The 25,945-nt window shown below is 54.1% G+C and overlaps 1 protein-coding gene and 1 long non-coding RNA gene across 5 annotated transcripts in view; one reads left to right on the top strand and one right to left on the bottom strand.

The window, feature by feature from the left end:
• Positions 1 to 18,328, bottom strand: part of SLC2A1 (solute carrier family 2 member 1) — a 28,284-nt gene extending 9,956 nt beyond the window's left edge. The window contains exons 1-3 of one of the 3 annotated variants that reach the window (XM_078073280.1): positions 18,101 to 18,328; positions 11,380 to 11,579; positions 6,081 to 6,176 (exon numbers count right to left, since the gene is read on the bottom strand). In XM_078073280.1, the coding sequence (XP_077929406.1) occupies positions 6,081 to 6,158 (78 nt within the window). In that variant the 5' untranslated portion in view covers positions 6,159 to 6,176; positions 11,380 to 11,579; positions 18,101 to 18,328. Of the gene's footprint in view, positions 1 to 6,080; positions 6,177 to 9,497; positions 11,333 to 11,379; positions 11,580 to 18,100 lie in introns of those variants that run through there. The other 2 variants (XM_036073454.2, XM_036073453.2) reach the window with 2 other exon arrangements.
• The window catches only part of LOC118523706 (uncharacterized), a 43,486-nt gene continuing 35,790 nt past the window's right edge, over positions 18,250 to 25,945 (top strand). For both annotated transcript variants that reach the window (XR_004911241.2, XR_004911240.2), the window contains exons 1-2: positions 18,250 to 18,388; positions 19,012 to 19,066. This is a non-coding gene — a long non-coding RNA (uncharacterized LOC118523706). The remainder of the gene's footprint in view (positions 18,389 to 19,011; positions 19,067 to 25,945) is intronic.

Raw genomic sequence — 25,945 nt, 5'->3', positions numbered from 1 at the left:
AGAATTCTAGATTACTGCCAAGAGAAGGGGTATGCTTTGGAACCTCTGGCTGGTCTCAACATCGTTCCCTGTAGATTCCTCTACCCCAGGGTCTTCTAGATTATCCTGTGAGGGAGAGTTAGAGCTCCTTCTCCAGCCTCTCTTCTCTGTCCTAGATGTTCCTGGGGGGGCGGGGGGGGGGGGTGAAGGTGTTAAAAAGCCACCTAAGCTCTGAGCTCCAGTTAGAAAGAAGAAAGGGCCAGCTAGTCCAGTTCAGTCCCTCAGCCTGGCCTTCACCCCAACTTCCTATTCCCTGGTTTCCCTTCCCCCACAGCTATCCACCCTCCGTCCAGAGTTTATGTCTCCATAGCAACTCTCAGCCATGCCCGAGGGTCAGATGCTACAGGTGGGCCGGGACTGATAGCCCCACCTGCTAGGTCCCCTGGGCCCCTCCTGGGGCCTGCAGAAGAGGCGGAGAAGCCAGATGGAGCTCGAAGCTGGGCCCCAACCCCTAGTAGAGGTTCCCACCACCCATGCTGCTTCTCCGGAAGAGCCCTGACACGGCTTCTCTCTAAACACAGGCCAGGCCTTTGCTCTGGCCTCCTCACTGGTCCCTGGCCTCCGGAGCCTCCCCTGCCAGCAGAGGGATCTTCCCATCCCTGTGGCAGGCCCTGCTCACAGCCTTTCTTGGCTCCCCACTGCCCTCCCCTGACCCCACACCCCCCAGGCTCCCCACATCTCTGCAGTTCCTGCTTGTGCTGCTCCTCGGCCTTCTCCCCGAGGAGCCGAGAATACACAAATACTCCTCCAGAAAGCCTTCCTGAAGCCACCCCTCCTTCTCTAGTGCAGTGGTTCTCAAACAGGGGCCATCGGGCCCTGCAGCGACAGCTGGCTATGTGTGGAGACGCTGCTGGTTGTCACACTGGCGGGAATGCTGCTCGTGGGCCAGCTTCCCACAACACCAAAGAACTATCTGGCCCCTGCTCTCTGGGCCAGGTACCTTCTCCCTCCCCCTTCTCTGCTCCCACAGGGCTCATCCACACTTTCATCCATAGCTGCCCCGAGACAGTTCATCACGAGGAGACATGTGTCCCCTCTAGACTAAACTTCAATGTGGGGGGTGTCTGATTTATCTGTGTCACTGGGTCCCAGCAACGGGGCTGGGAATAGAAAGAGTTGTCACTAATTGATAAACAAGCCATGAATCTGAAGGGCTGAAGCGATGATGTAGCTGTGACAGGCTGCAATGGTGTAAGAGATTGTGCAACTGCGTGTGGGAAACCGTTGAGAAGTCTGTGCATGACTGAGCTTGACTTGGCCTGGAAGTCAGAGCAAGAGGGACCAGCTGGGTAGCAGTTGTAGGTGTGTGAAACGGTGTTTGGGTGCCCATCTGACTGTAGTGTAAAACTGCCATTCCTGTGGTGGGCAAGGATGCAGACGAGCCAGACTCCCAGCTCTGCCGCTTACTAGCTGTGTGTCCCCGGTTTAATTGCTTAACATCTCTGTGCCCTCACTCTCTTATAAAACAGGGATTCTAGGGCCTACCTAATGATGTCATTATAAGAAACAACTGAAGGATGATTTCTGAAGCACTGAGAGTAAGGCCTGGCGCACAGTAAGCTGTAAGGACTTGTGTTAGTGGGGATGGGTGAAGGGGAGAGGCGAGGGACCCAGAACTCTCTGGGTCTTGACGGCCATAAGGAGACGCTGCCTAGAGCCTAGAGCCTGAAGCCTGGAGCCCGGAGCCCAGTGCAGCCCCAGTAGGCAGAGAGCTCTGATGGGACGTGGGTCTTGCCTCTAATACTTTCACTCACAAGCTGGGTCATCTTGGGGAGACCTCGTCTGCTTTCCAGGCCAAGTTCCTCCTTTGTCAAACAAGGAACGCTGAGCCAGTGGACCATCAGGCCCCTTCCAACCCCAACTCTGGTTTCTGAGGATGCCTTATTCCGAGACCTGCCTGACACTGTCCCTTGGCCAGGAACTCATGGATTCTGAATGGCCTTTCATCATCTCTGTTGGCAATTCAGCCATCTGGGGAAGGGAGAGGCAGTTCTCTCCACCCAGGATGGTGGTCAGGATGCCTTGTTCATTTCTTTGCTCTCTCTGTGGCTGGGCTTCCCTCCTTCCCCCTCCCCAGGAGACAGGAGGCCTGGCAGGGGCGTCACAGGGATGTGGTCATCCCTCCCTGGTGAGGCGTGGAGGCCACCCATACCTCAGCCTCTCACTTTCCAAGTGACCTCACCAGCCTGAGCTTCCTCCTTTCGAAGAAGGCAAGATAACCCAGCCCCACCCACCTTGTGGGGCTGCCCGTGAAGCGATAATTTACCAGAAGATGCCCTGTAAACATTTAAGATAATGTTATGATTAATTAACCACTTCCAGGAGGAAGCCCTTTGGGGCCTGTTTTATGGAGGAGCCCCAGCTTCTGGCATCCTCACCATTAGTGGGGCGCAGTCTCCTTCAAAGAGCGGGCGGACGGCACCAGCCCAGGGCCTCTTCCTAAGTTTTACACAGACGGTCGGTTGCGGTGGGGGCAGTTCCTCATCAGGGCAACGCTTCCTGCCACTGCACCTCCGCAGGGGCCGTGCCCACTGCCTGGGCCACCTGTCCCTCCTTCCCGACTCCCCTTCAGGGCCTGCCCAGCTGCTAACTCCTCCTTGAAAGACCGCCCCCCCACCCCACCCCCCCACGCCAGCATTAGCCTGCCTTCCTCTCTCTGCTCCGGAGGCACCCCGAAGCCCTCCATTAATTGGGAAGCCACCCCCCCCCCAATTAATTATGCCCTGGCTCTTCCCAGGAGTCTCCCCCGCCCCCTGGAGTCTTGGGAGGTTAGGGCTGGGCCGGGTGGGGTGGGGCCCAGCTCAGACCGTGTGTCACAGCTCTACCCCTCCCTTCTGTCTGGGACAGGGCCTGGCGCAGCCCTTGTGGAGTGAAAGTGTCAGCAGGCCTGAGTCACCGGCCCGGCCGTCATCGCTTACTCTCCTGCCATCCTACCCCCTCTTCAGAGGCCAGGTGTATCACGGCGAATCGGCTCCGGTTGGAAGGACTAGGGCCAGGCTCGCGGGAGGTGCGTGCGAGGTGCAGGCGTAAACACGGGCGCGGGCGCACCCCGGGAACCCCGCTCCGCTGCGGGCCTCGGCGGCGGGCTCCTGAAGTGAGCTTTGGACAGGCGCCCACAAATGCTGCCATCGACGCCGTTTCCAGTTCGGCTGCGCCCGCTGTGCCGCCCACCAGGCCTGCCGGCCGCCCTGGCCAGCTGCCCCAGCCGCCCTCCTCAGCTGTTCTCGCCCTCCGCCGGTCTCTGCTGCGGCGGGAGGCCCCAAGAACCGGAGAACCGCACCGTGGATCTGTCCGCATCTGCAACTTCGGGAGTTGCTCGCAGCCGGACGCAACCCCGGTGCCCCTGCTCCCCTTCAGCCCCTGCCTCCCTAGACCCCTCCCCATCTCGCCCTCACCCCCTCTGCTGATTCCTGATGGCACATTTAAAAATTGAAGTCTTCACATGTGAAAAGGCACCCCAGATGGACCACCCTCCAACCACCACCCTCCTTTCTTCCTTCTCCACAAAATCTCTTGGAAGGACCCTCCCTACTCTTTCCCATCCCCCCTCCCTCCTCAACCAGCTGCAGGGAGGTTTCTACCCACACGGTTCCACCCAGTCAACCTTTGGTCACCACAGGGGCACCATCCGGTCTTTGGCATTGGGCAATATGGGCTGACTTGTCCAGCTCACCCTCTGGGGCACCTGACAGCACTCCTTCACCCTATTACTCAACTCCTCTTTTTATCCCAGTCTCTAGGACCTCCCCTTCTCCTGCTATTTGGATACCATTGACCAACTCCCAGTTGTTCTCCAGCTGACTACCTGCAGGAGGAACAGATCCCATGTCCAAATGTTTCCTGTATTTCTCCGTCTCAGCAAACCTCAGTTCTTGCATGTCCCTCCCGCACCACTCAGCTCCTCCCATATCTGCTCCCCCTCCAGAAACCCAGAAGCCACTTTTAAACCCTACTCCTGTCCTCACACTGAACTGATGACCAAATCCTGCCCACTCTTCCTGCTTGGTGTTTGTTTTCCTATCCCTACTCCAAAGCAGCTTTCTCACTATTTCCCTATCTCTCATTTCCCATTCTCAGATCCCTCCCACCGCCCAGATGCCCGAATCCTTTCCCTAAAATGCAAATCTGATTCTATCTGTCCTCTTCAATGAGTCCCTATTGTCCTCACTCTGAAGTCCATACTCCTCGCTTGGCCCACGACTTGGTGCCCACGTGCCCATCCTGATGGTGCCATGCCGGGCCAGTGGCTAATATTTTGTAGATGAAATCTGCCCACAAGGCCCTTTGTAAGCCAGGCTTGGGCTTACCTTATTGGTCTTCCCGGCCTTCGTTCTCCTCCCGCTCACCCTACCCTAGACACACCAGTCTCTCCTCTGCCTACCCAACTCTGTTCTGTTTCTGGAAAACACTTCTATCCTGATCTCAGAGTCCTCATCCTGTCATTAACTCACTAGGTGATCACAGTTGAGACATCACTTAACCCAGGAGCTCTTGACTTTGGCCACACATTAGGATCAGTTGGGGTGTGTTAAACATTCAATGGCCAAACAGCATCCCAGATAAAACACATCAGAATCAGGAGTGTCCAGGGGACCCCAAAGGGCAATCAAGTGCAGAAGTCAACCACCCTCTAAGACTGTGCAGAATTTCCATCTGTATGATTCCCAAATGGAGCCAGCTCGGAGGCACACACCTTGGCAGGAGCTGTTCAGAACACTTAGCTAAAGCAGGGCTTGGGGCTGTTCCAAGCATGGGCGCCATTTCAGACAAGTTTGGAAAAGTCCTGTCACCTCCGCTGCAGCGGACCATGCTGAGCATGACTCAGCAGGCCAGGCTTTCCTGGTGACCTGCTCCCGGACATGAGGCGTGGCCCCCCACAGCCACCCTCCGCCTATTTGGAGGAGGACCAGCTCTGACTCCCGACACTGCCCAGCTCCCCTGGACGAGCCGTTGGTCCTCAGGGGCCTGCCACACTCACTTTCTAGCCTCACCCTCTGGACAACAGAATGTGGTCCTAACAGGACTGTCCACTCTCATTTCATCCTCCCCAGGAAGGTACAGATTTTTCACCTGACAAGGCAGCTAGTCAGGAAGACAGCCTGAGACTGTGGAAACAGTCTGGCTTCTGAATCCACCATTCACCAGCTATGTGACCTTGAACCTGTTGGTTATTTCATCTGCCCAGGGCCTTGGTCTTTGGATCTATAAAATGGAACTCACCACCCAACCTCATAAACATATGCAAAAAGGCTGGTATCGAGAAGGCACGCCTTACGGTTTCCTTTCCTGCCCCTTGACCCCTTTCCTCGTCTCTCCTCCCTAAAGCAAGTGGGCTGAGCTGGAGGTGGTCTCGGGGGGTTCCTCCCAGTCCTGATACTCAAGGGAACAAGTGAGGACAGATCTGGGATGTGCTGCGGGGAGAAGGAAGGAAGCACAGACCCCTACTCCCTAGGGTTCCCTAGGGTGAGACACCATTTTTACTTGGACTGGCATAGGGCCTCCAGGGGAAGGAGGCTGTTTCCAAGTGGAACAGGTGGCCTTACAAAGGAGGGTGCTGCTTGTGGACGGGTGTGAGCGCACGCTTGGGGACCACCCGGTTGGGAGGGCTCCAAGGCAGACTGGGGTTGGATACCAGCTCCATCCCGGCCTAGCTGGGTGATGCCGGGCAGGTTTCCTTGCTCTGGCCACTCTCCCCACCTGCCTTGGAGAACGTGTGAGCAGCAAGGAGATAAGCACCACCAAGCCCTTTGGAACCTGAGAGTGTCATTATATCAAGCATTGCTTTGATGATTACAAACGTCTGTGTTGGATGGGAGGTTGGTCAAGATGACTCATAAAGCCCCCACGATTTTGCAGCCCCAGGATTCCAAGGCCAAAGCCAAGAGTTTCTGACCTGTTCAGGGTCAGCAAATTGGCTGGCGGGAGCAGATGGTGAACTGATGTAAATGACTGACAGCCAAGAGGCAGGGTGAACCTGTGGGGTGTGCAGTGCCCAGCAGAGCAAGCTGGTGTTGATAAGCTAAGGGAGGCACAGGACTCACCTTCTGGGGGGCATTGATGACTCCAGTGTTGTAGCCAAACTGCAGGGAGCCAAGCACTGCTCCTCCCACGGCCAGCATGAGACGGCCTGTCAGCTTCTGCAGAGACAAAAAACCCCATCCCATTACAGGCATGTCTGGGCCCAGGTTACTACAGGGCAGGGCCTGGCCTGGCAGGTTCCCATGCTCAGATAGCTGGCCTGGCTCCTGGCACCACACCAGTCCTTCCCCCAGGAAACTCGGCCACTTCCTGACCTCGGATGCCCAAACCAGCCCCGCTGACTTCTAGACACCGGGCTGGCCAGACTCACTCCTGGGGAGAGAAGGGAATTCGGGTCTTCTCTCTCTCTGTAGCCAGGTCTTGGCCCTCTGGAGTCTCATTCCTCTGGTGGAGCCATGCCCTGGGTCCAGGTGGCTCCAGACCCTATTTGGGAGGCCCAGGAATCAACTCCCCTGTGCAAGGGGGGCCAAATTATGTGGGAGGAACAGCATAGGGAAGGGGAAGCACCTGGATTTGGACTGGAAAGTGCTGGCTTCTGATTCCAGCAGACCTGAATCCCAGCAAGCTGCCACCCTTCCCCAATCCTGCCTGGACCCCCATCTGCTTGCGTGCAAGGCGGGAACAGTCATGCTTGGCGGCACTGGAGATGTGGTCCTGCCTTCCCCTCCCTCCATTCACAGGGCAGGAAACTGAGTCCTGAGAGGCAGAGACAAGTCCCAGATTACTCAGGAGTCTGCAAAGAGCCAGGGTGGAGCTCAGGGCTCTTGACTCCCCAACTCATTGCAACCATCTGCAGACCATGAGCTTCCCAGGGTTGTGTGGACACAGATGATGGAACAGCCAGGAATGTGCTTTGGAAAAGTACACGACTCCGGGTGAGTAAGAGTGTTGGGCCAAGGTGTTTCAATGGGCAAAGGGTTGGGGGAGAAAAAGCGTGGTGGATCTCTGTCCCCCGGTGGCCTGGGTGTGAAGGCTGCAGGCAGGGAAGAGGCCAGCAGGGAGGAGAGCCCTGGGCGAGCAAGGTGCCTTGCTGGAGAAAGGGAAAGGACTTTTCTTTTCTGCCTTTCAACATGAAGAAGCCAAGAAATATGACATAAAGCCGGCCCTTAACTGGTTGCGAGAGCATGAAATTGGGGGGTTGGGGGCCGCCAAAAGCAATGACTGTGTGTGAAGCACACCAGGCTGGGCACTAGAGGGGAAGGTCGGGAAGCACCGAGCCACAGCCTTTGGCCTCAGTTTCCCCACAGAACCCAGAAACAACCCTGACTTCAAGATCCTCACAGACAGCACTGGGCTTATAGCTAGGCTAATCAGACAGGTTCCTAGCATGGTCTTTTCATTCTCTAGAAGCGGTCAGGCCAACGACTGCAAAAGCCAAGGTTCCCACATCAGAGGCTGAGAAAGAGCAAGAGGCTTCCGTGAGCCTGAGTGCTCAAGTGGAGTCCATTCTTCACCAGATGAGTGCTGGGACCATCCTTCCCACCGGGCCACCTGGCCCCTTCCTGGCCCAACTCTATAGACGTTCATCCTAGGCCGGGGCACTCCTCATGGTGGGCCGCACTGCTTCCAAAGTTTCCCTTCTCTTAGCTCCCCAGGGAGCCTCCAGACCCAGGGCTATCGGCCCTGTGTGGGCAAGGAGAGCACCTGACAGATGTCCTCTGTGGGCCCCAGCCAAGCTAAGCTCATCGGGTGACCGCTGGGATGAAGGCAGAGACTGTCACAAGGCACTGAGCGTGGAGGAAGGAGGGCTGAAGAGTGGCTGTTGAAGGCCACCATGTGAGGGCTCTGCCTGATGAGTCACGTGTTAGCTCGGGGTTTTCCACCGGCTTGTCCAGAGCGCGGTACTAATGCTGTGCCACATATATATCTCTCTAGTTCACACTAGAATAAATATAAGTATGATTTAATAAAATGTGACATAGCTATATCATAGAATACAGAAAAAAAAGAAAGCTCTTCACATACTGATTTGGGACACTTCCCCAGATATATTAAGGAAAAAGCTAGCTTCACAGCAGTGTGTTGCATGCTACCTTTGGTATAAAAAAAAGAGGAAATGATGAGGATGGGAGGTGAGGCAGAACATACCTATCTACCTACTTAAAATAACATTAAGGGGGCGCCTGGGTGGCTCGGTCATTAAGCGTCTGCCTTCGGCTCAGGTCATGATCCCAGGGTCCTGGGATCGAGCCCCGCATCTGGCGCGGGAAGCCTGCTTCTCCCTCTCCCACTCCCCCTGCTTGTGTTCCCTCTCTCGCGGTGTCTCTCTCTGTCAAATAGATAAAAATAACAAAATCCTAAAAAAAAAAAAGAAACACGTAAGAAAGGTAATGTTGTACCTTGGGGGATCTGGATGGCAGAGGCTGGGTGGAACACCCTTCTGCATGTTTTTGAATTTTGAACCATGTGAATGTATCACCTATTCAAAAGAATTCACTTATAAGCCCCTTGGTTTCATATTACTTAGAACAAAGCATTTAGATAAAAATATAAGTGAAAAACAATATAGATGACCCGTGGACCAGGAAATAAACAGCACCGCAGCAGGGGCTCTGCGAGAGGTAAGTCCTATTATTACAGGCTCCATTTTCAGGCTGGCTCTGATGTTCCAGGGGTGTCTGCGACTCTGAAGTTACCCTTGGGGCCCCATTGAGCAGCTGTGGCCTCTGGCAGTGGGGGCTACTGGGAACCAAGGACAGACCCCTGCGCTGGAATTGCCATAGGCAGGTCAGGGTCAAATTCTGCTTTAGAAAACCTGCCTACCCACTCCCTGGTTATACCCACAGCCACGCCGGCAGGCTGCAGCACTAGGACTCACGCATGCTCAGTGACCCATGCTCCAGTCCCTGGATGACACAGGCCCCCGTCCTGACATCAAGGAAGAGGCTCCTGGGCAAGTGGGGAGGCCTGTGTGGTCGGAGTTCCAACAGCGGGGTGCGAGAAGGCCTTGTGGGAGCCCTGGAAGGAAAGACTTCTAATTTTGCCTGGGGACAATCAAATAGGTTCCCAGGAGGTGACACTGGAATTGGGCCGTGAAGGACATGCAGAGACAGTACGTGCAGCGGGAAGAAGAGGGGCCTGATTCTGCCGGATTAAACAGGGAGTGCTCAGTGTGGCCGGATGCTAGATGCAGGGGAGGAGCACCCACCCCAGATGAGAATCCGGAGACCAGGCTGAAAGACAGAGAACTGCTTCACTTGGGAGCTGGGACACATGGAGACCTCTGGCCTCAGGTTCCTCACACAGGAAATGGGGATCACACAGGAAATGGGGATCAGAGCCCCCTAAAGATTTGCTGTCAAGTTCTGTATCAGTGGCCATCATGGAGCCTGCAGGGTTCACCTGCCAAGCATTTGCTGCATCCGGGAAGGATGGGAAGCCACCCTCCATTGGGCCACCACGGCACCATCTGCCCTCACCTGCTCTGTGGCTGCAACTGAAGTGCCATGACGAAATCCATTCATTCCACGTTTCTTTAGGTGCCAAGCTGATGGATGACTTGGTGGCGACTTAGAGAAGGGGAATAAACCCACAGCTGTGGCTTTCTTGTGAAGCCTTCTTTAAGAGTGGAGGAGCAGTGTGGAGTCTGGAATCTGTGACCCCCAGGAGCCTACCCTGGGCACCCCTCTGTGACCACCCTGGGGCTGAGGCTACCTTCTAAAACATCCCACCCTCTTGCAGGATTTTGCCCTGGTTGTGTCCTCTACAGTCTCCAGCTTTTGCTTCTAGCAGTTGAGAATACCCATCTGCTGTTCACCCACCAGTCTGGGAACTCCCCCCAAGAATGGGGCCCTGAGTCTTAGCCACCTCTGCAGCCAGACTGCCCAGGGAAGGGCACAGTACAGAACATTCATAAAACAAACCACTTCTGAATTTAGCTTTCAGGCAAAACAGGCTCTATGGGTATCCATTTGGCCAGAACAGTGCTCATCCTAACAGATTTTACCTCAGCCATTTGATGGGTACCGGAACATCAGCTCTGAGAGGCAGAAACAGGCTAATAGTAGTAACTCCCAACTCCCAGGACTTGCTGAAATGAGGCAGACCCGAATTCAAATCCAAGCTCTCCTAGGAGTGCCGTAGGCCTCTCAGTTCAGCAAGGGCCCAGGCTCAGGGTCCAGCATAGAGGACTTCACACCCCCTACCTCCATCAGCCCTATCCCAGCACGAGGGTCCTCCCTCTCCTGGGAAGCCACTGATGCAGCGTTAGCCTTGGGACCTCTCCTCCCACACACTGGGATGACAGATGGCACACTGGCCGCGTCACGTAACTTGCTAAGCACTGTGGCCTTTTGACCCATGCCCATGTGCCCTTCCTCAGCACCGTGCTCCAGCCTTGGGCTTGGCCGGCAGCAGGCCCTTGGTCAATATTGGCAGAGGGAGGGCATTCCCTGCAGGAAGAGGGTCCCGGCGTCGGCACGATCCAGACGCTGCTTCCATGCCATCCTCCTCCCACAGCTTCCCACGTGGTTTTCTGCCGGGCACGGAAGCACAGGACTTGGTCCGCAAGTTCTAAGGAGGATGGGAGGGGATGAGGCAGGGGAGTATGGAATCCATAACAGCTCCCTTTTTATTTATTTTGTGTAGGTTTTTTTCCCAAGATCTCCTTTGAACAAAATTCTGGGCATTAAAAAAGAACGAAGCCCGAGACATTGCAGAATTGCTGTAACAGGCTCATGTGACAGATGGGGAGCCTAAGGTCGGAGGGCAGACTCCCAGGGTCATCAGCAAACAAAAGCCAGGGCTGGGACTTGAGTTCTTTGGATTCCTTGACTGGCAGTTTACCCTCTGACCGCTTCCATCCGGCCAAGTCTTTTCAAGAAGAAGAGTGATGGGTCACCCTTCCAAAGCCTAACCTTCAGGTGACCTCAGGCATTTACTCCTCTGGAGGCCATCCCTCGAGCCTTCCAGTGATGTCAGGACTTCTGCATGGCTGAGCCTCCTGTGCACCCCACGGTGGCCCTGGGGGCAGGAGGCACTCATCAGTCTCGCCAGCAGAGAGGAGAGGAGGGAGCTGCTGCCTTTATCAGTACCCAGAGCACCAGTGAGGCCCCAGGCGCCATGCCAGGGGCCGCTTCCGCATCCTGATTTAACCACCAGGAATGCGCGCTGGGGGAGAGACTGCTCCCACTTCACAGATGAGAAAACGGAACGTTGGGAGAGGAAAAAGCGGATAACCAGAAGGTCCTCGGCTTCTGGGACGCTTCTGGTAGGTCTCTGAGGCCAAATCCCATGCCCTTTCTGCTCGTGTCCTCCCCCTTGCTTCTGGGCACTGGCCCCCGAAGGAAACAAGGTTCCTACCTGGTGCTTTCTTATGTAGGTCAAATTCTATTCTAGCAGCTTTTGGGGCCTTGCCCAGTCTGAGCCAGGACAGCCCAGGCCGAAGCTCAGAAACCTCTGGCCACTTGGGTGGATCTTGCTCTAAGCCAAGGTTGGCAAACTAGGGCCTGTTGGCCAAATCCAGCCTGCCAGCTAAGAACGGAGTTTCCATTTTTAAGTGGCTGGAAAAGAAAAAAAAAAGAATAATATTTTGTGATACATGAAAATGATACCAAACTCAAATTTCAGTGACCACGAATAACGTATTATTGGAACACGGTCACACTCATTGACTTATATATTGTTTATTGCAGCTTTTGCACTACAATGGTACACAGGGCCCACAGAGCAGAAAAAGTCTGTCAGCTTCTGCTTGAAGCCCTAGGTCCTCCGAATGGCTCTGTGTTGGGGCGCCTGGGTGGCTCAGTCGGTTAAGCGTCTGCCTTCGGATCAGGTCATGATCTCGGGATCCTGGGATCCAGCCCCACATCGGGCTCCCTGCTTCTGGGGTGGAGGGTGGAGGGGAGGGGAGCCTGCTTCTCCCTCTCCCTCTGCCTGCCGCTCCCCCTCCTTGTGCTCTCTCTCAAATAAATAAAATCTCAAAAAAAAAAAAAAGAAAAGAACTGCTCTGTGCAAACCTAGCCCATGAACTGCATAGGCTTTTCAAAGCCTTCCAGATAAAACCAGATCATCCTCTCCAAATAACCAAAAAGGTGTCTGTCCTAAAATGGAACATTAAAGCAAACAAGTGGCTCCTGGGGCTGTGTGCAGGTCCCAGACATCCGGAAAAGCGGATACCCATTCAAAGGGTGAGACAGGCCCCAATTCGACCCTGGTGAAAGTCATTGGGTCAGACCATGGGATTTCGCAGAGGTCCCTGTCGGCAGACAAGTTTAAGTCCCAGCTCCCCCGACTTGTATGACCTTGAGAAAGCCCACTCCCTCCAGACCTCTTCTTCTCCACAAGAGAGGTTTCCTAATAATACGTTCCTGAGGAAAGCGAATACCTGAATGCTTGTTCCCAACGCTATTTTATTCAATGGGCATTCGGCAATAAACCAAACCAAAGCCCTGCCTCCTTGAAACTGGATATTTGAATTGGGGGTGGGAGGGCAGAAAATAAAAACCTAAGATACATCGGGGGCACATGGTATGAGGAAAGAAAGTGATGGGGGTGCTATATCTTAATCACAGTGCTGTAGTGGAATATTAAGCAGCTGTTGGAAAGAATGCAACATCTGTATGTCCTTGACTGGAAGTGAGTGCCAGGGGAGACTGTTAAGGGAAAAAGCAAGGTGAAAACAATGTGTCAGATGTACATTTTGTGTAAGGAAGGGGGGGAAAACGAACTTGTATAAATGGCACTTGCTTGTACGGGCAGAGCAAATACGTCTGTAGATATTGAGCTCTCGGGTGGTGGATGAACAGGAGGGGCCGTGCAGGGCATACAGAACTATGGAGAAAGTGTCATCCATTATAGGCACACACGTACACATGCCCAAAAAGAGGAGAAACACCAAACCATTACAACCGGACCGGGAGAAGACGTTTACTCTTTTACTTTGTATGCTTCTCTATAGTTGACTCCATCATTTCTGTAATTTTTTCTAAAGATTTTATTTATTTATTTGACAGAGAGATAGAGCACAAGCCGGGGGGGGGGGGTATGGGAGAGGGAGAAGCAGACCCCCGCTGAGCAGGAAGCCGGATGTGGGGCTTGATCCCAGGACCCCCGGGATCATGACCTGAGCAGGAGGCAGACACTTAACTGACTGAGCCACCCAGGCGCCCCACATTTCCGTAATTTTCAAAGAATCTACGACCTGACCCAGAGAGGCAGATATTATCCCCACCGCAGCTGAGGAAACAGGCTCCAACAGAAGGTGTGGCTTCTCTGAGGTCAAATGGTAGAGCTGTTTCTCCCCTTCCTGCCCACTCCCAAATACCAGCGGGAGGCCCGCTCTAGGATAGGCAATCTGGGGACACGTCCTGTCCAGCAGAGGCCTCAGTGGCCAAAGGTTCCATAAGCTGGATCTGGCAAGAGGTCTCTCCCCTTCCAGGGTACCGAGGCCCTGGAGAGGCCAAAGCCAGCAAGGTGTTGGTGCCAAGGTCTTAGAGAGGGTGCACTCTGCCCTCACTGTGCTCCGAGTTCAAGGCCTGGCAGCCCTGCTTAGTTCCTACAAAACCCCACCGTTTATGCCTTAGCGGCTGCCTCCCTGGCTTGGCCGCTGGATAGCAGAGCCTTGGGCTTCCACTCCACCCCTCCCACGGAGGGAGGTAACAATCAGAGGTTTGTTTTGGTGGCCAGGCCTGGGCCTGCCAGCATGGTCACAGCCTCTCTGAGCCCACGAGGCCTACCAGGAGCCTTCGCAGCCTCCCACCATCCAGGGGACGCCGGTTACCAAACTGAGTGGCTTTGTCACCTGTGTGCCCAGAAGTGAGGCGGGGGAAGGGTGAGGCTGCAGGTCCCAAGCCAATGCTGCACACTTCCCCCTTTGTTCTAGGTCTCCCCAGCTCTGCCAGCTCTGGGGGAGGGGGAACTGGAGGCCTGTACCCTCAGAGCCAGAGAGGAGCTCTAGGCCCTGATACCCCGTGACCAGGAGGCACTGGGAATAGCTGAGCTCCCTGAAGTCACAAGCTGATTATGGGGGATTTGGGACTGACCCAGCGCTGGGGAAGAAGGGTTGGGTCCCTGAAAGGCTCAGCATGGGACAAGGATCATAATGGAGATGTTTACACTGTCTGTGCACACAAAGTGGCCATACAAAGGGTCTTCCCACCTAAAGAGCCACACCGCTTTGAGGTGGGGAACTTGGCCAGTCTCACCATCCCTGCCACGGGGTAGCAGGCTTCCAGCTCCATGGCTCTGAGGAGAGTCACTTGCCCAAGGTCACGGTTTCCTGAGGACATGTTTTGTTTCCATTCACAGAAGGATTTCAGTTGTCAAGTTATGTCTAACCCCACTTTTCGACTCCGACTGCACCCAGAAGGAGCTTGGAAGTCCTGGAGTGTGGAAATTCCTGCTCGTCTGGGGTGAGTGGAGGGGAGCACACTGGGCAGGGGTGTGGAAAAAAACTTCTTTTTTTAATACTCAGGAACATCTCCAGTTCTTTGTGAGGGCCTTATCTTGGGCAAGCGTCTTTCCTCCGTGGGCCCCAGTTTTCCCTATCTGTCAAATGGAGGGCTGAGCCATGCACTGGGAAGTCCCTTCCTGCTCCAACTCTCCTTGATCCTCTTCTGTCACCCCGAGAGGCTGGCAGCATGTTTTGCAGTAGGAGGCTCAGTGTGTGACCTTGGCAAAGTGATTTTTCATTGGATAGTGAGGTCACTGTGGCTTGTATCTCCCGCACAGGGGAGGCAGGGCAGCCACATTAGCTGACCCAGCTCTGGGCCCGGCCCTCCCACCCAGGTGCTAGCTCCGCAAACCGGCTTCCCAGCAAACCCCTGCTGCAGAAGAACTGGCCGGTGAGATCTTGAATGATTGACTCAATCGACCGCCACTCATGGCCTGGGCATCCCGGGGCTCCCCAAAAGCTCACACTGTCAGAATGCCAAACTTCTGGACAGAGGCCACAGCCCAGGTACAGTCACCTGGGACCCAGGTAAGTGTACGGATCGTGGGAGTCCAGAGAAGCAAGGAACATTTATGGAGCATCTATGGGGACAGACACATTGTTTCCTGAATTTTTACATTCTCATAATGAAAATGACATCACTCTGCAGATGAGGCAACTGAACTAAACTGGAATTCAAAACCACATCCACAGGACTTTAAAAGTCTATGTTCTTCATACCACTGAGGGGCTGAGGAGCCCTGCAGATCTCTGATTTCTCCTTTATCTGGAAGACAGAGAAGGCAGAGGCCCTCCCGCCCACCCCCTGCACCCCCCCTCCTCGCCCCAGGGGCCCCAGGCGCCACAAGGGACTAGCCAGGAATTCTTCACAAAGGGCTGGGTGAGAGGTCCTAGGGCAGGGCTCACCTCGCCTGCTGCCCAGGAGGGGGCATGAGCAAAACTTTGGCGGGGAGGGGAGGCATTCAACCTGTCCCCTGCTTCCTACTCAGTTAAACTCTGCACAATGCGCAGAGGACACCAATGTGCAGAGGACACGACAGAACACAGGGAAGTCGGTTAAGTCTATTCTCAGTGCCTAAGAGATGAAGGGGAAACACAGCAGAAAGAACTTCAGGGGCGCCCAGCTGGCTCAGTCGGTAGAGCACACGACTCTTGATCTCGGGGTTCTGAGTTGGAGCCCCACGTTGGGTGTAGAGATTAATTTTTTTTTTTAATCTTAAAAAAAGAGAGAGAGAGAGAGAAAGAACTTCAGAGTCCAACACACCTGGTTGAAAGACCTTGGGCAAGGGACATAACCTCTCCAGGCCTCAGTCTAACATCCTGCACAAAAGGGCTGTGCTTGCTGATCAAATCAGTCTCCAAAAGGAAAGGCTTTATTCCAGAATGTATACTAATGACCCAGAGAGGGTTTAGCAAAACAAAACAAAAAAAAGCTTTTTTTTTTTTTAACCGTAACTGGTATCTGTGTCTTTTTAAATTTCTATATATGTAGGCATATAATCTACTAGTATAACAGTGTATACACATGAATTTTAAATACAGATTAACCACTGAGAAGGAGGTGCTCTCCAAAGTTATTTACTGATGGGCAGACAGTCCTAAGTTTGGAGGGTATGGCATGAAAATACCCACCGGCTACAGCATTTAGAACCAGCTCGTACAAGGGCAGCCTTTGAGTTTAGGCAAACTCTCCCCTTGGCCCAAAATTCAAAAAAGGGTATGGTGAAAGGGGCCAGTGGAGACTGGAAGGCCTTTTTGATTGGCCTGGGTTCAAATCCAGCCCCACCACTGACTAGCTTACCTCCCTTCTCTGAGCTCCAAGCCTGTGAACCAGCAGGGCTACACGCAGGGTCAGTAACACAGTGGCATTTTAGCCAAGAGCCTAGTAAACTGTAAGCGGCTGTTGACTTTCTCCTGCACTTTTCTGTCTCTGCTCAGAATATTCACTTTCCGCTCAACAAATAAACGCCCAGGTCCCGCTGAACAGGACAGTTCTTACTCTTGAAGAAGTAAAAAAAGGTCATTCTCTTTTACAAACAGAGAAATGGGGGTCCAGAGAGGTGAAGAGGCCTGTCACACCCTAAGATAAAACAGCAAGGGTCTCCAGCCCTTACCACTAGCTAAAATCACTTGTTTTATTTTTGTCTTGTTATATCCATATGCGAGGATAATGATTCACCGACGACTGCTGGGTTTGCGGCTCAGGGTCTCACCTCAAGCCCAAGGGCCAGGGTGGGATGAAACAAGTTCTGTGGATTCAACAGGTATGAAGGAGCCTTTTCCCGCTGAGAGGACCGCCTGGCGTCAGTCAGGCGCCACTCAGCCTAGGCAAGACCCCGTTCAGTCCCACTGGACAGCCATGGCCCAAAGGAAGGGCAGTGCAGAGTCAGTCCTGTCCCCGCATTCCGGGTTTTAAAAGGGGGGGGAACCGTCATGCCTCCCCTGCCAAGGAGCTGGGAACATTCGAGAGGGAGCGCTTCAAAGAAAAAGTCACTTTAAAATACTCTTCGCAAGGGGAAAGGGGCGGCGGGGGGGGGGGGCGGTAAGAAAGAAACAATGCCCTGCACGCAGGAGGGGATCGATAAATATTTGTTGAAAAGGAACCGTTCTGGGAGTCACAAAGATCCCCTGCAGGACAAGCCGCTCTACAGATGAAGAAAGAGATCCTATCTAGGCAGTTGTTTGTCCCCAGGGAAGGAGACCACATCTAGAATACGGAGTGTCCCCCGGGCCCCTGGGCCCGGACCCCCGGCGTGCGCTCCTCCCGATCTGCTCTCGCTTGGGGCCCCTTCCCGGCCTGGTCCCCCATCTCCACTCCCGGGGCTCGCGGCGGCGGCCCCCCGGGAGCTCTCTCGGCCCAGCCGCGCCCGAGCAGGGAAACGTGCCACCTCGGAGCACCTCTCCCCGGTACTTGGCAAAGCTTTGGGGCCTGCACTACGCGGAAAGAAGGGCCTCAGAGGCCGCCTTTCCGTCTCCGCCCCGGAGCCGGGCATCCTGGAGTTGGCGCCCCGGCCTGAAAAAAGTACCCTCCGCCTCGGAACCTCGGAGGGCTGGCGCGGGAGACCGCGCGAGGCCGCGTCTAAAGCCCAACAACAGGCCGCGCGCAGAGTGTGGCCCCCGGGCGAACCCGGCGGCGGCTCGGAGCCTGCAGAGTGGGGGCGGGTCCTGCCGCCTCCGCGCGCCGAGCCCGGGGCCGGGCCGGGGGCTCGGCCCGCTCAGCCAATGGGCGCCGCGCTCGAGCCCCCTCCCCCGCCCCGGGAGGAGTCGGCGCGGGGCCTCTGCCGGGGAGATCGTGAGCGACGTGCCGCGCCTGGGCCCGGGGTGCCCCGGCCCCGCCGGGCCGCGTGGAGGGCGCGGCGCCCCCGGAAGGAAGCCAGATGCTCAGTGCGGGCGCCAACTACGCACGCGGCGCCCTTGCGCCCGCCACATCCCGAGCCCATCCGCACCCGCGCCCCCCGCCTCGGCAGAGCGCGGCGCTCCAGGCCGCCGCCGGGGGAGGCTCAGAGAGGCGCGGCGCCCGCCCCGGGCGCACAGCGCGGCCGGGCGGCCGGGGAGGCTCGGGCCGGCGGAGGGTCGGAGGGGTCCGCGCCTTTGTTCCGGGCGGGGAGGACCGGCGGGCGCGCGACTCACCTTGCTGCTGGGCTCCATGGCCGCGCTGCGCCGGAGGCTCTGGCAGCGCCGGGTGCGCGGGCGGTGACGGGCGGACGGGCGGCGCTCTCCGGCTCAGGCTCCTGCTCCGGCTCGGAGACTCCGACTGCGACTCTGATTTCGGTCGTTTGGCCTCCTGCTCCCTGGCGAGCTCGCTCCCAAGACCCACGGCCCACGACCTCCGCACTAGCCGGGGCTACCTCTAGCTTCTCGCCTAGAGCGCGCGGACGGTAGAGTTTATAGGACCCCAGCCATTGGCTGGCGCTGCCGGTATGTGTGTTGGGTGGGGGGGGGGGGGGTGTGGGCAGAGCCTGAGGGCGGGGCCTGGGGCACGTCCGGGGCGGGGCTCCGCGGGGAGGGGGGCTGGGGGAGGGGTCGGGGGAGGGGGCCTGGAAGGCACTCTGCCGGCTCCTAGCTCTGGCTGTGGGTCTCTCCCGCTGCCCGTGCCCCGAGTCCGGGGAAGCGCGCTCGCTGTGTGACGCTAAGCCAGTGTGCACACCTCTCTGAGCCTCAGCGACCGCTAACAAAATGGTGGAGCTGTACAGCAAATTGGGATCGGTGGAGGATAGCGCTTAAGAGCGAGGACTCTGGAGTCCTCATCCCGCCACTGGATAACTTTGGTAAACTAAGGATAATAACAGTACCACCTCATAGGTTTGTTATGAAGATTAAGTGAGTTAGTATTTATAAAGTGTTTAGAACAGTGTCTGTTTCGTGGTAAGTGGTATTTAAGTATTTGTGAGACAAACTACAGGAGGTCTCGCTCCGAGATTTTCTCCTAACCCCTCTCCACCCCCGACATTCCTGTTTGCAAGCCAAACCTTGCTTTAGCACAGTCTGGGCCCGCTGCCTGAAAATCCATACCCACCTCTTTCTCTGGGCTTTCCTATCAGCTCCTTTGTGAAGTCTTCTCTACTGCTGACAGTACATGTGAATCTATGGCGACAGGTAAGTGTGAAAAATAGGAACGGTAAGAACACAGGAGTCCTTGGGTTTGAGCCAGCTCTGTTGTATACCAGTCCTAGCACGATCCTAGGCAACGTGCTGGCCTTTGAGTCTCAGTCTTATTACCGGTCAAACGGAATGAATACCACCTCCAGGCTCATGTGCTGTCACGAGAGATACAATTTCCAGATAAGTCCATGAAGTACTCACCACTTGTTGACACACAGCGAGTCCTTCTTTAGTGGTAGTGGTATCATTTCACCTTATTTCCTCTTCTAAACCCGAGTCTTACTTGAGACACAGCGAAGGGAAAGACCCCCAGTCCAAAGTCCTGAGGTTAGGCCGAGTGTCCCTTTCCCTGTGGAGAGGGACAAGGAGGGGTTAGTTTCAGTTGGAAAGGAGGAGCTGACCACATGACTCCTGGACTCCTCTGTCCAGGCTGTGTGTCCAGTGCTGCCAAGGGGGCACCGTGGCTGGGCATGGAGCAGCCCACAGAAGGGGGAGCAGGCCCCTTCCCAGCACACCTCTGCCCGCAGCTTCTGTTCCTATGGTCTCTCCGCTGCTCAGCCTGCAAAGCTTGGGGCTTCCTCTTGTCCCCCAGGTACCAGAGGCCACTAAAGTCCTGCTGCTTTCACTCTCTGTACCACCTCATCCTCCCTCCCTGCTGTTTGCAGGGCCTCCACTCCTCTGGTGTCACCTCCTCTGGTCCTGACTGTCCCTCTCAGGCTCATGTGTCTGAGGCTGCCTGAGAGGGAGCAGGCCCTTGCTTAGTTTACAAGCTCTCCGCCTCACCTCTCCCACCAGCAGTTTCTTTATCTCTACCTTTGCTCAGGTTGTTTCCTCTGCCTGACTCCCTCCACCCCCACCTCCATGTGCCACAGTGTTTCTGATGGCACAGAGTACCTCTGCAATGGGGCTTCCGGAAAGTGTCCCAGAGTCCCCCAAGAGAGAATCTTTATCTTCTTTACCCTTCGGTGTTTCTTCGTGTGCTGCTGGTCCTGTCTGTCTCCCCCCAGATGGAGCCCCCTGAGGATGGCTTCTGTGGTGGAGACACATGGGCGAAGGAGTGAAGGCAGGCAGTAATGAATGATCAGATGAGTAGCTAGCCTGCCTATTTCCTGCTGACACTGGCAATCTTTCCTTAAGTACCTTTTTGATTTTGCAACTTCCCAGCTCAAAGTCTCCATAGCTCTCTGTTTCCAAGAACGCCCAGTCTATGGTGTATGTTACTTCCCAGCTGTGGGTATGTCTCACTCAGCTCACGGGTCACACTCACCACCAGGCTCCCTTTCCTTCATTAGGCCAGCCCTGTGTGGGTCGCTTACCCAGGGTCAGAAGCATGTAAGTCTGTTGCGAGCCTTATGGAGCCCCCAAATGGGAAGGGTTGCAGGAGGGGAAATGGACAGCAGTAATACAGGGATAAGAATGTGTACAAGTGGGGCGCCTGGGTGGCTCAGTTGGTTAAGCGACTGCCTTCGGCTCAGGTCATGATCCTGGAGTCCCGGGATCGAGTCCCACATCGGGCTCCCTGCTCAGCAGGGAGTCTGCTTCTCCCTCTGACCCTCCTCCTTCTCATGCTCTCTGTCTCTCATTCTCTCTCTCGCAAATAAATAAAATCTTTAAAAAAAAAAAAAAAAAACCTTTAAAAAAAAAAAAGAATGTGTACAAGAGGAGAACTTGTACCATGGAGGAAGAACAGGGAGTAGAGAGAGCTTCAGGGAAGGGAGAGGTCATGCTTAGCAGGGTTTAGAAGGCTGAATACGAGTTCACCAGGTAGATCATAGGGAAGCCCATTCTTGGCAGAGGGAAGAATGTGCATAGACAGGCAGAGAGTAATTGCTGAAAGGAAGGAAGAATCTCTAGACCATACTCAGGGACTGAGGGTGGACTCCCGGATTCAGACTCCTGAGTCCCAGCTCTGCTACTGACTTACCAAACATCACTGAGCAAATCCCTTCTCTCTGAGCCTCAAGACTCAGATCTATAAAATGGGTATAACAGTTCCCTCCTAGATCGGCCTGAGGAAAAATGGATATGTATAAAAGTTTATCCAAATCAACAGTCCTAATTCATGATGTCGAATCAAATCCCCCTTCTCTGGTCAACGTAGCGCCAGAAGACAAAGCAGAGTGGCCAGAAAAACTGCCTTACTTTTGCCCCACCTCACCATACCTGCCCAAACAGACCCCCATTCTCTGCTTGAAATTCCATTTCTAGGTGTTCTCTCTCTCTAAAAGTTTTATGACCCCCTAGAGGCTACAGTTTTGAGGTAAATTCATGAGAAGCTATTAACACTGGATCAGAGGTTAGATTCTTAGGTGGGCTAGTTTATTTTGGGGGTAGCTGAGTCCTGGGAAACAGAATTTAACTCCAACCAGAGAGGGGACACCAGGGAAAGCCTAAATGGCATCTGAGCCTGGAAGGTGGGGAGGCAGGGGAGGAGAGACCAGGAGCTAAAGCCTGGAGCCGGGCAGGAAGGTGGAGCCTGTGGCTGCAGTGTAGGGAGTTGGGAGAGAGAGGAGATGAAGTTAGGGGGAATTTGAGCAAAAGAAGCTGAAGAGGTGGGATCATAAAGGCCCTCACTTGCCAGGTTATAGGAGTTAAGACTTTATTCAGTGGGTACTGGGCAGCCATGGAGGGTTTCTGAGCAAGGGAAGGGCGTGAAGAAATCTCAGCCTCCCCGACCCTGAGGCTTTAAAGAAGGATGGGAGGAGGCTGCGGACTCCTAGTGCTCTGCTTGGAGGGACCGAGGGCCCCCTTCACCCCCCCTCAACCCCAAGCTGTGCTCACACAGGCAGCTTTGTTCCCTGGAGGCTGCCTTTAGCCCAGAAAGGAACTCGGACTTTTTCTGGGTCTGATTCCAAGGAGTTCCAGCCCTAGCCAGTCGGAGGAAGGGCTCTCGGGGACTGGAGGGGCGGTGCCAGGTGGCCCAGCGGCGGGCCCGGGGTGCGTGCCTGAGAGCACGCACGTGGGCTCAGGCGGCGCAGTGCTGGGCGGTCCTAGCTGCTCCCCGAGTCCGGAGTGAGTAAGGCACCCGGGAAGAGGGTTGTTTTCTTTTTTTCTTTTTTGCCTTTAAAGGCAAGCGTCCCGGAGAAAAAGCTCTGCTGAGTCAGCCGCAGCTGATGCAAGGGGGGCTGGCCTGGGTTGGGACGGGGGAGCCCCTAATCCTCAGGATGTTTTGCAACTCAAATCCTCCCAGGCTGCAGGTAAACGCGGTGCTGGCTTCCAGAAAGGCCTGATGGGCCAAGCAGGACGGTTTTGTGTGTTTAATATTTTCATTCTGATTTGCACACCTATTCAATCCACCTGCTCTCAAAGAACTTTTCAGCTTCCCTTCTTTATCCTTTCTGTGCCCTTCCCCAGGCCTCTGCAAGCGTTCTCATCAAGACTGCCACCTGCTCGCTGATGCTGGGGGATGCAGGGGGATCATATCCCTCCTCCATCCTCTCCTGAGCGTCAGACTTAGCTGGACAGCTGCCTCCAGGTCAGCTCTCTGAATGTCCCACAGGTACCTGGCACTCACCTTGTTTAAATCTAGACTCATCTTCCCCTCCCTCCCAGTTCCTACCCCAGAGATGGCTCCTCTGTCCACCAAATTGGCCAAGCCAGAGACCTAGCATCTTCCTTGCCGCCACTCTCTCCCTCATCCCCAATATCCAGTCAGTCCTGTGACCTCTATCCTTACAAAATATCACTGGACTTCACCCTCTCCTCTTCATCCCCACTGGCCCAGAGCCAGCAGAGTCTAGAACCCCCGTGTATCCATGCTGCCACCTGCCACCACACTGGTCTCTCTAAAATGCCCAGCCACTGCATCCTTCCCTTGTTTAAACATCTTTCCAGGGCATGCCACAGCATGGTTACATCTCACAGACATAAAGTGGAGTGAAAGAAGCTGTATGCAAAAGAGCATGATTTCATGTGCCCAAAGTTCAAAAACAGGCAAAACTTACCTATGGGCTTAGAAGTCTGGATAATAGTTCCCTTGGAGGGGAGGCAGTGACTGTGAAGGGGGCTGATATCAGGGCTGGGACGAAGGTAAGGCAGGATCAACATTACTGCTGTTTTCCTTTTGCCCTGAGCTTTCATATGACTCAACACAGCACTATTACTAAGCCTGTCTTTATTTAAAATTTTGTTATTTTGTCATCATGGATTTTTTGGCATTAATTTTCATTTTTAAAAGATATCATATTGAAGCATTGTTTATCTTGATGACTGAGCTTTCGACACCCCCTTAAATTTTATGGTGGAGGTGAGTGCCTCACTTGCCATATCCTAGTCCTGACCCTGCTGGTAATGTTTTGTAATCAGGGTGTTGGTTACATGGGTGTGTTCAGTTTGTGAAAATTCATCGAGCTGTACACCTCCAATTTTTGCACTTTTCTGTGTGCACATTATGCCTCCATTAAATTTTCTTTTTTTTTTTTTACTTAAAAAACCCAAATCTTTCCGTGGTTCCAAGGGAATGTCTGCTGTCCACTTCCTCTAGCATCTGCAGCACCAAGAACTGTACCTTGCACAAACTGGGACTCAGTACATATTTGTTGAATGAATGAATACACTAGCATTCCAATTAATCTAATTCCCACAAGAACTTGATGAGATGAATGTTTTTCTCTCCTATTTTCTTTTCTAGATTTTATTTTATTTACTTATTTGGGAGAGAGAGCACAAACAAGGGGAGAGGCAGAGGGAGAGCGAGAATTCCACTCCCTGCTGAGCAAGAAGCTCAATGTAGGGCTCGATCCCAGGACCCTGAGATCATGACCTGAGCCACTTAACAGACTGCCACCCAGGTGCCCCTCTCTCCCATTTTCTTAAAGAGACAACAGAGATTCAGGGAAGTGAAGTTATTTGCCCACGATCCGGGAGTAGGTAGTCGGTAGTGAACAGGTAGTAAGTGTCAGTTCCAGCACCTCGATGAAAAAAATAAACAAACCATAGCTCTGACAAGCACTACTCGTTGAGGGACCTGGCCCAGCACCAGCACCAGCATTGGACCGGGGTCTGGCTCTTATCGTTTAGATTACAATTTGAGCCTTATCTTTTCCCAGATAATGACCTCTTCGGGGCAGGGGCTCAAGCCTTCCTGTCCTCTCTCCGTCCAGCTAGTTACTTAGCATAAGGAAGAGGCTCTAAATGTTTCATAAAGAAATGGCGCAAAGAATGAACGAATGAGGGATCTGTCAGTGATATGGGGTGAGTAGATCACAGGCCTTGGAGACAGATCTGCTAGCTGAGTGTCTTTGGGCATATTACTTGGGCTTTCTGAGTCTCCATTTCCCCAACCATAAAATGAGAGTATCAGTATTTACTTCAAAGATTTATTGAGAACAGGAAGTGAGAACATGGTTGTAGGGTGACTGGCATAAAATAAATACTTGAAAAATGGTAAATATTAATATTTCCTGTGTTTTACATTCGCAAAGCCTGATTTACTTCAGGGTGGCAGGAATCGACCTGTTTCAGTTTCCATGAATTGTTTTCCGGGGGTCTCTGGAGTTGGAAGGAGGGGACCTGATACAGCCCCCAGGGCTTTCTTCCTCAAGCCTAGGGAGAGAGAGAGTGCTGGAATAGTGGGGAAGTTGGCTTCATGGCCCAGCTCCACCCCGCCGGTGATGCCGTCTTTGACAAGTTGCTCTCTGTGAGCCTCAGCTTTCTCTCTGTAAAATGGAGCTCAGAACAGTCTTGACCCTGTGGGACTCTCGGGAGGGTTCAGTGGCTTGACCCTGGGCCCAGGGCCCAGTAGACTCCCCATTAAGGTCGACACTGAGGAATTAATCTAGCACCCTCATGTAGGAACAGCAAGGAGACCAGAGGATCTCAGCCACCCTGAGAAGTCCAAGGACTGATGGGAAAAACAAATAAATAGCTTGGCGGGACTCTGTCTTGTTCTTAGAACCTTATTTCTCCTGAGAAATGAAATAACACTGTCCTTTATGCTTATGCAACTTTTTAAGTGTGCAAAATACCTTCCCACACATCGTTCTTTCACCCCTCACACCTTGTGCTGAGGGCAAGATCAGATTTATTCACATTTCCAGGGGGCAGTTGAGGAAACCAAGGCACTCAGAAGTTAAAGCCACTTGCTTGAGATCACACTGAAGGGGGAATTTGGTAGCAAACTGAAGGTATAAAACCTGGACCTCTTAACTGCTGGATACCACCGTGCAGCTGTTTGGATCCAGAAGAAGCACGCAGCTCATCCCCCAAGCAAGCAGGGGCGCGACCCAGCAGGTGTCACACTGTACTCACCCCCCTCCCCCAGCCCCCACCTGGATGCCACCTGGCAGTCACACGCACATTCATCACGGAGAAGCTGGCTGACTCACACCAGCATTTATACCAGGGCTGACTCACACTTTAGAAGAGGGAGAGTGAAAACCAGTTGAGAGCCCAGAGAAGCCCTCCCTTCCTCCTTGAGGCTTGAGATTAATGCCCCAAATCAATAGCAGTTTAGCTCTAAAGAAAGGAAAAGTGTTGTGGGCTGGCAGGAGACGGAGATCTCTGCACTCAGAGAGGGGTGGTGGTTCTGCCCCTCTCTGGGCTCTGCTACAGATCTGCTGGGTGACTTCAGGCAAGTCGCTTTCTAAGCCTTTCTAAGCCTCGGTCTCTTCCATTTTGTAACGAAGGGGTTTTAACAGGTGCCCTGCAAGGCCCTTCTGGCTCTGGGTTGAGAGGCCTCATCACTGGAAGTCATGTGTATGGACAGTTTGCTGTGTGCCAAGCACATGGCTAAGTGGTTGGCATGGATTTATCTTCTTTCATTCTTCTAAGCAATCCCAGATATATGGGTGCTACCCCATTTTACAAGGAGGGCAAACAGGGCACAGCTCCAGAGCAACATGCCCCAGGTCAAGCAAGTAAGTGAGTGGCAGA

This window comes from Halichoerus grypus, chromosome 5 (assembly GCF_964656455.1).
Source record: "Halichoerus grypus chromosome 5, mHalGry1.hap1.1, whole genome shotgun sequence".
Taxonomy (NCBI): Eukaryota; Metazoa; Chordata; class Mammalia; order Carnivora; family Phocidae; genus Halichoerus; species Halichoerus grypus.
The sequence above is the reverse complement of the archived record's forward strand: the minus strand, read 5'-3'. Positions and strand labels throughout refer to the sequence as shown.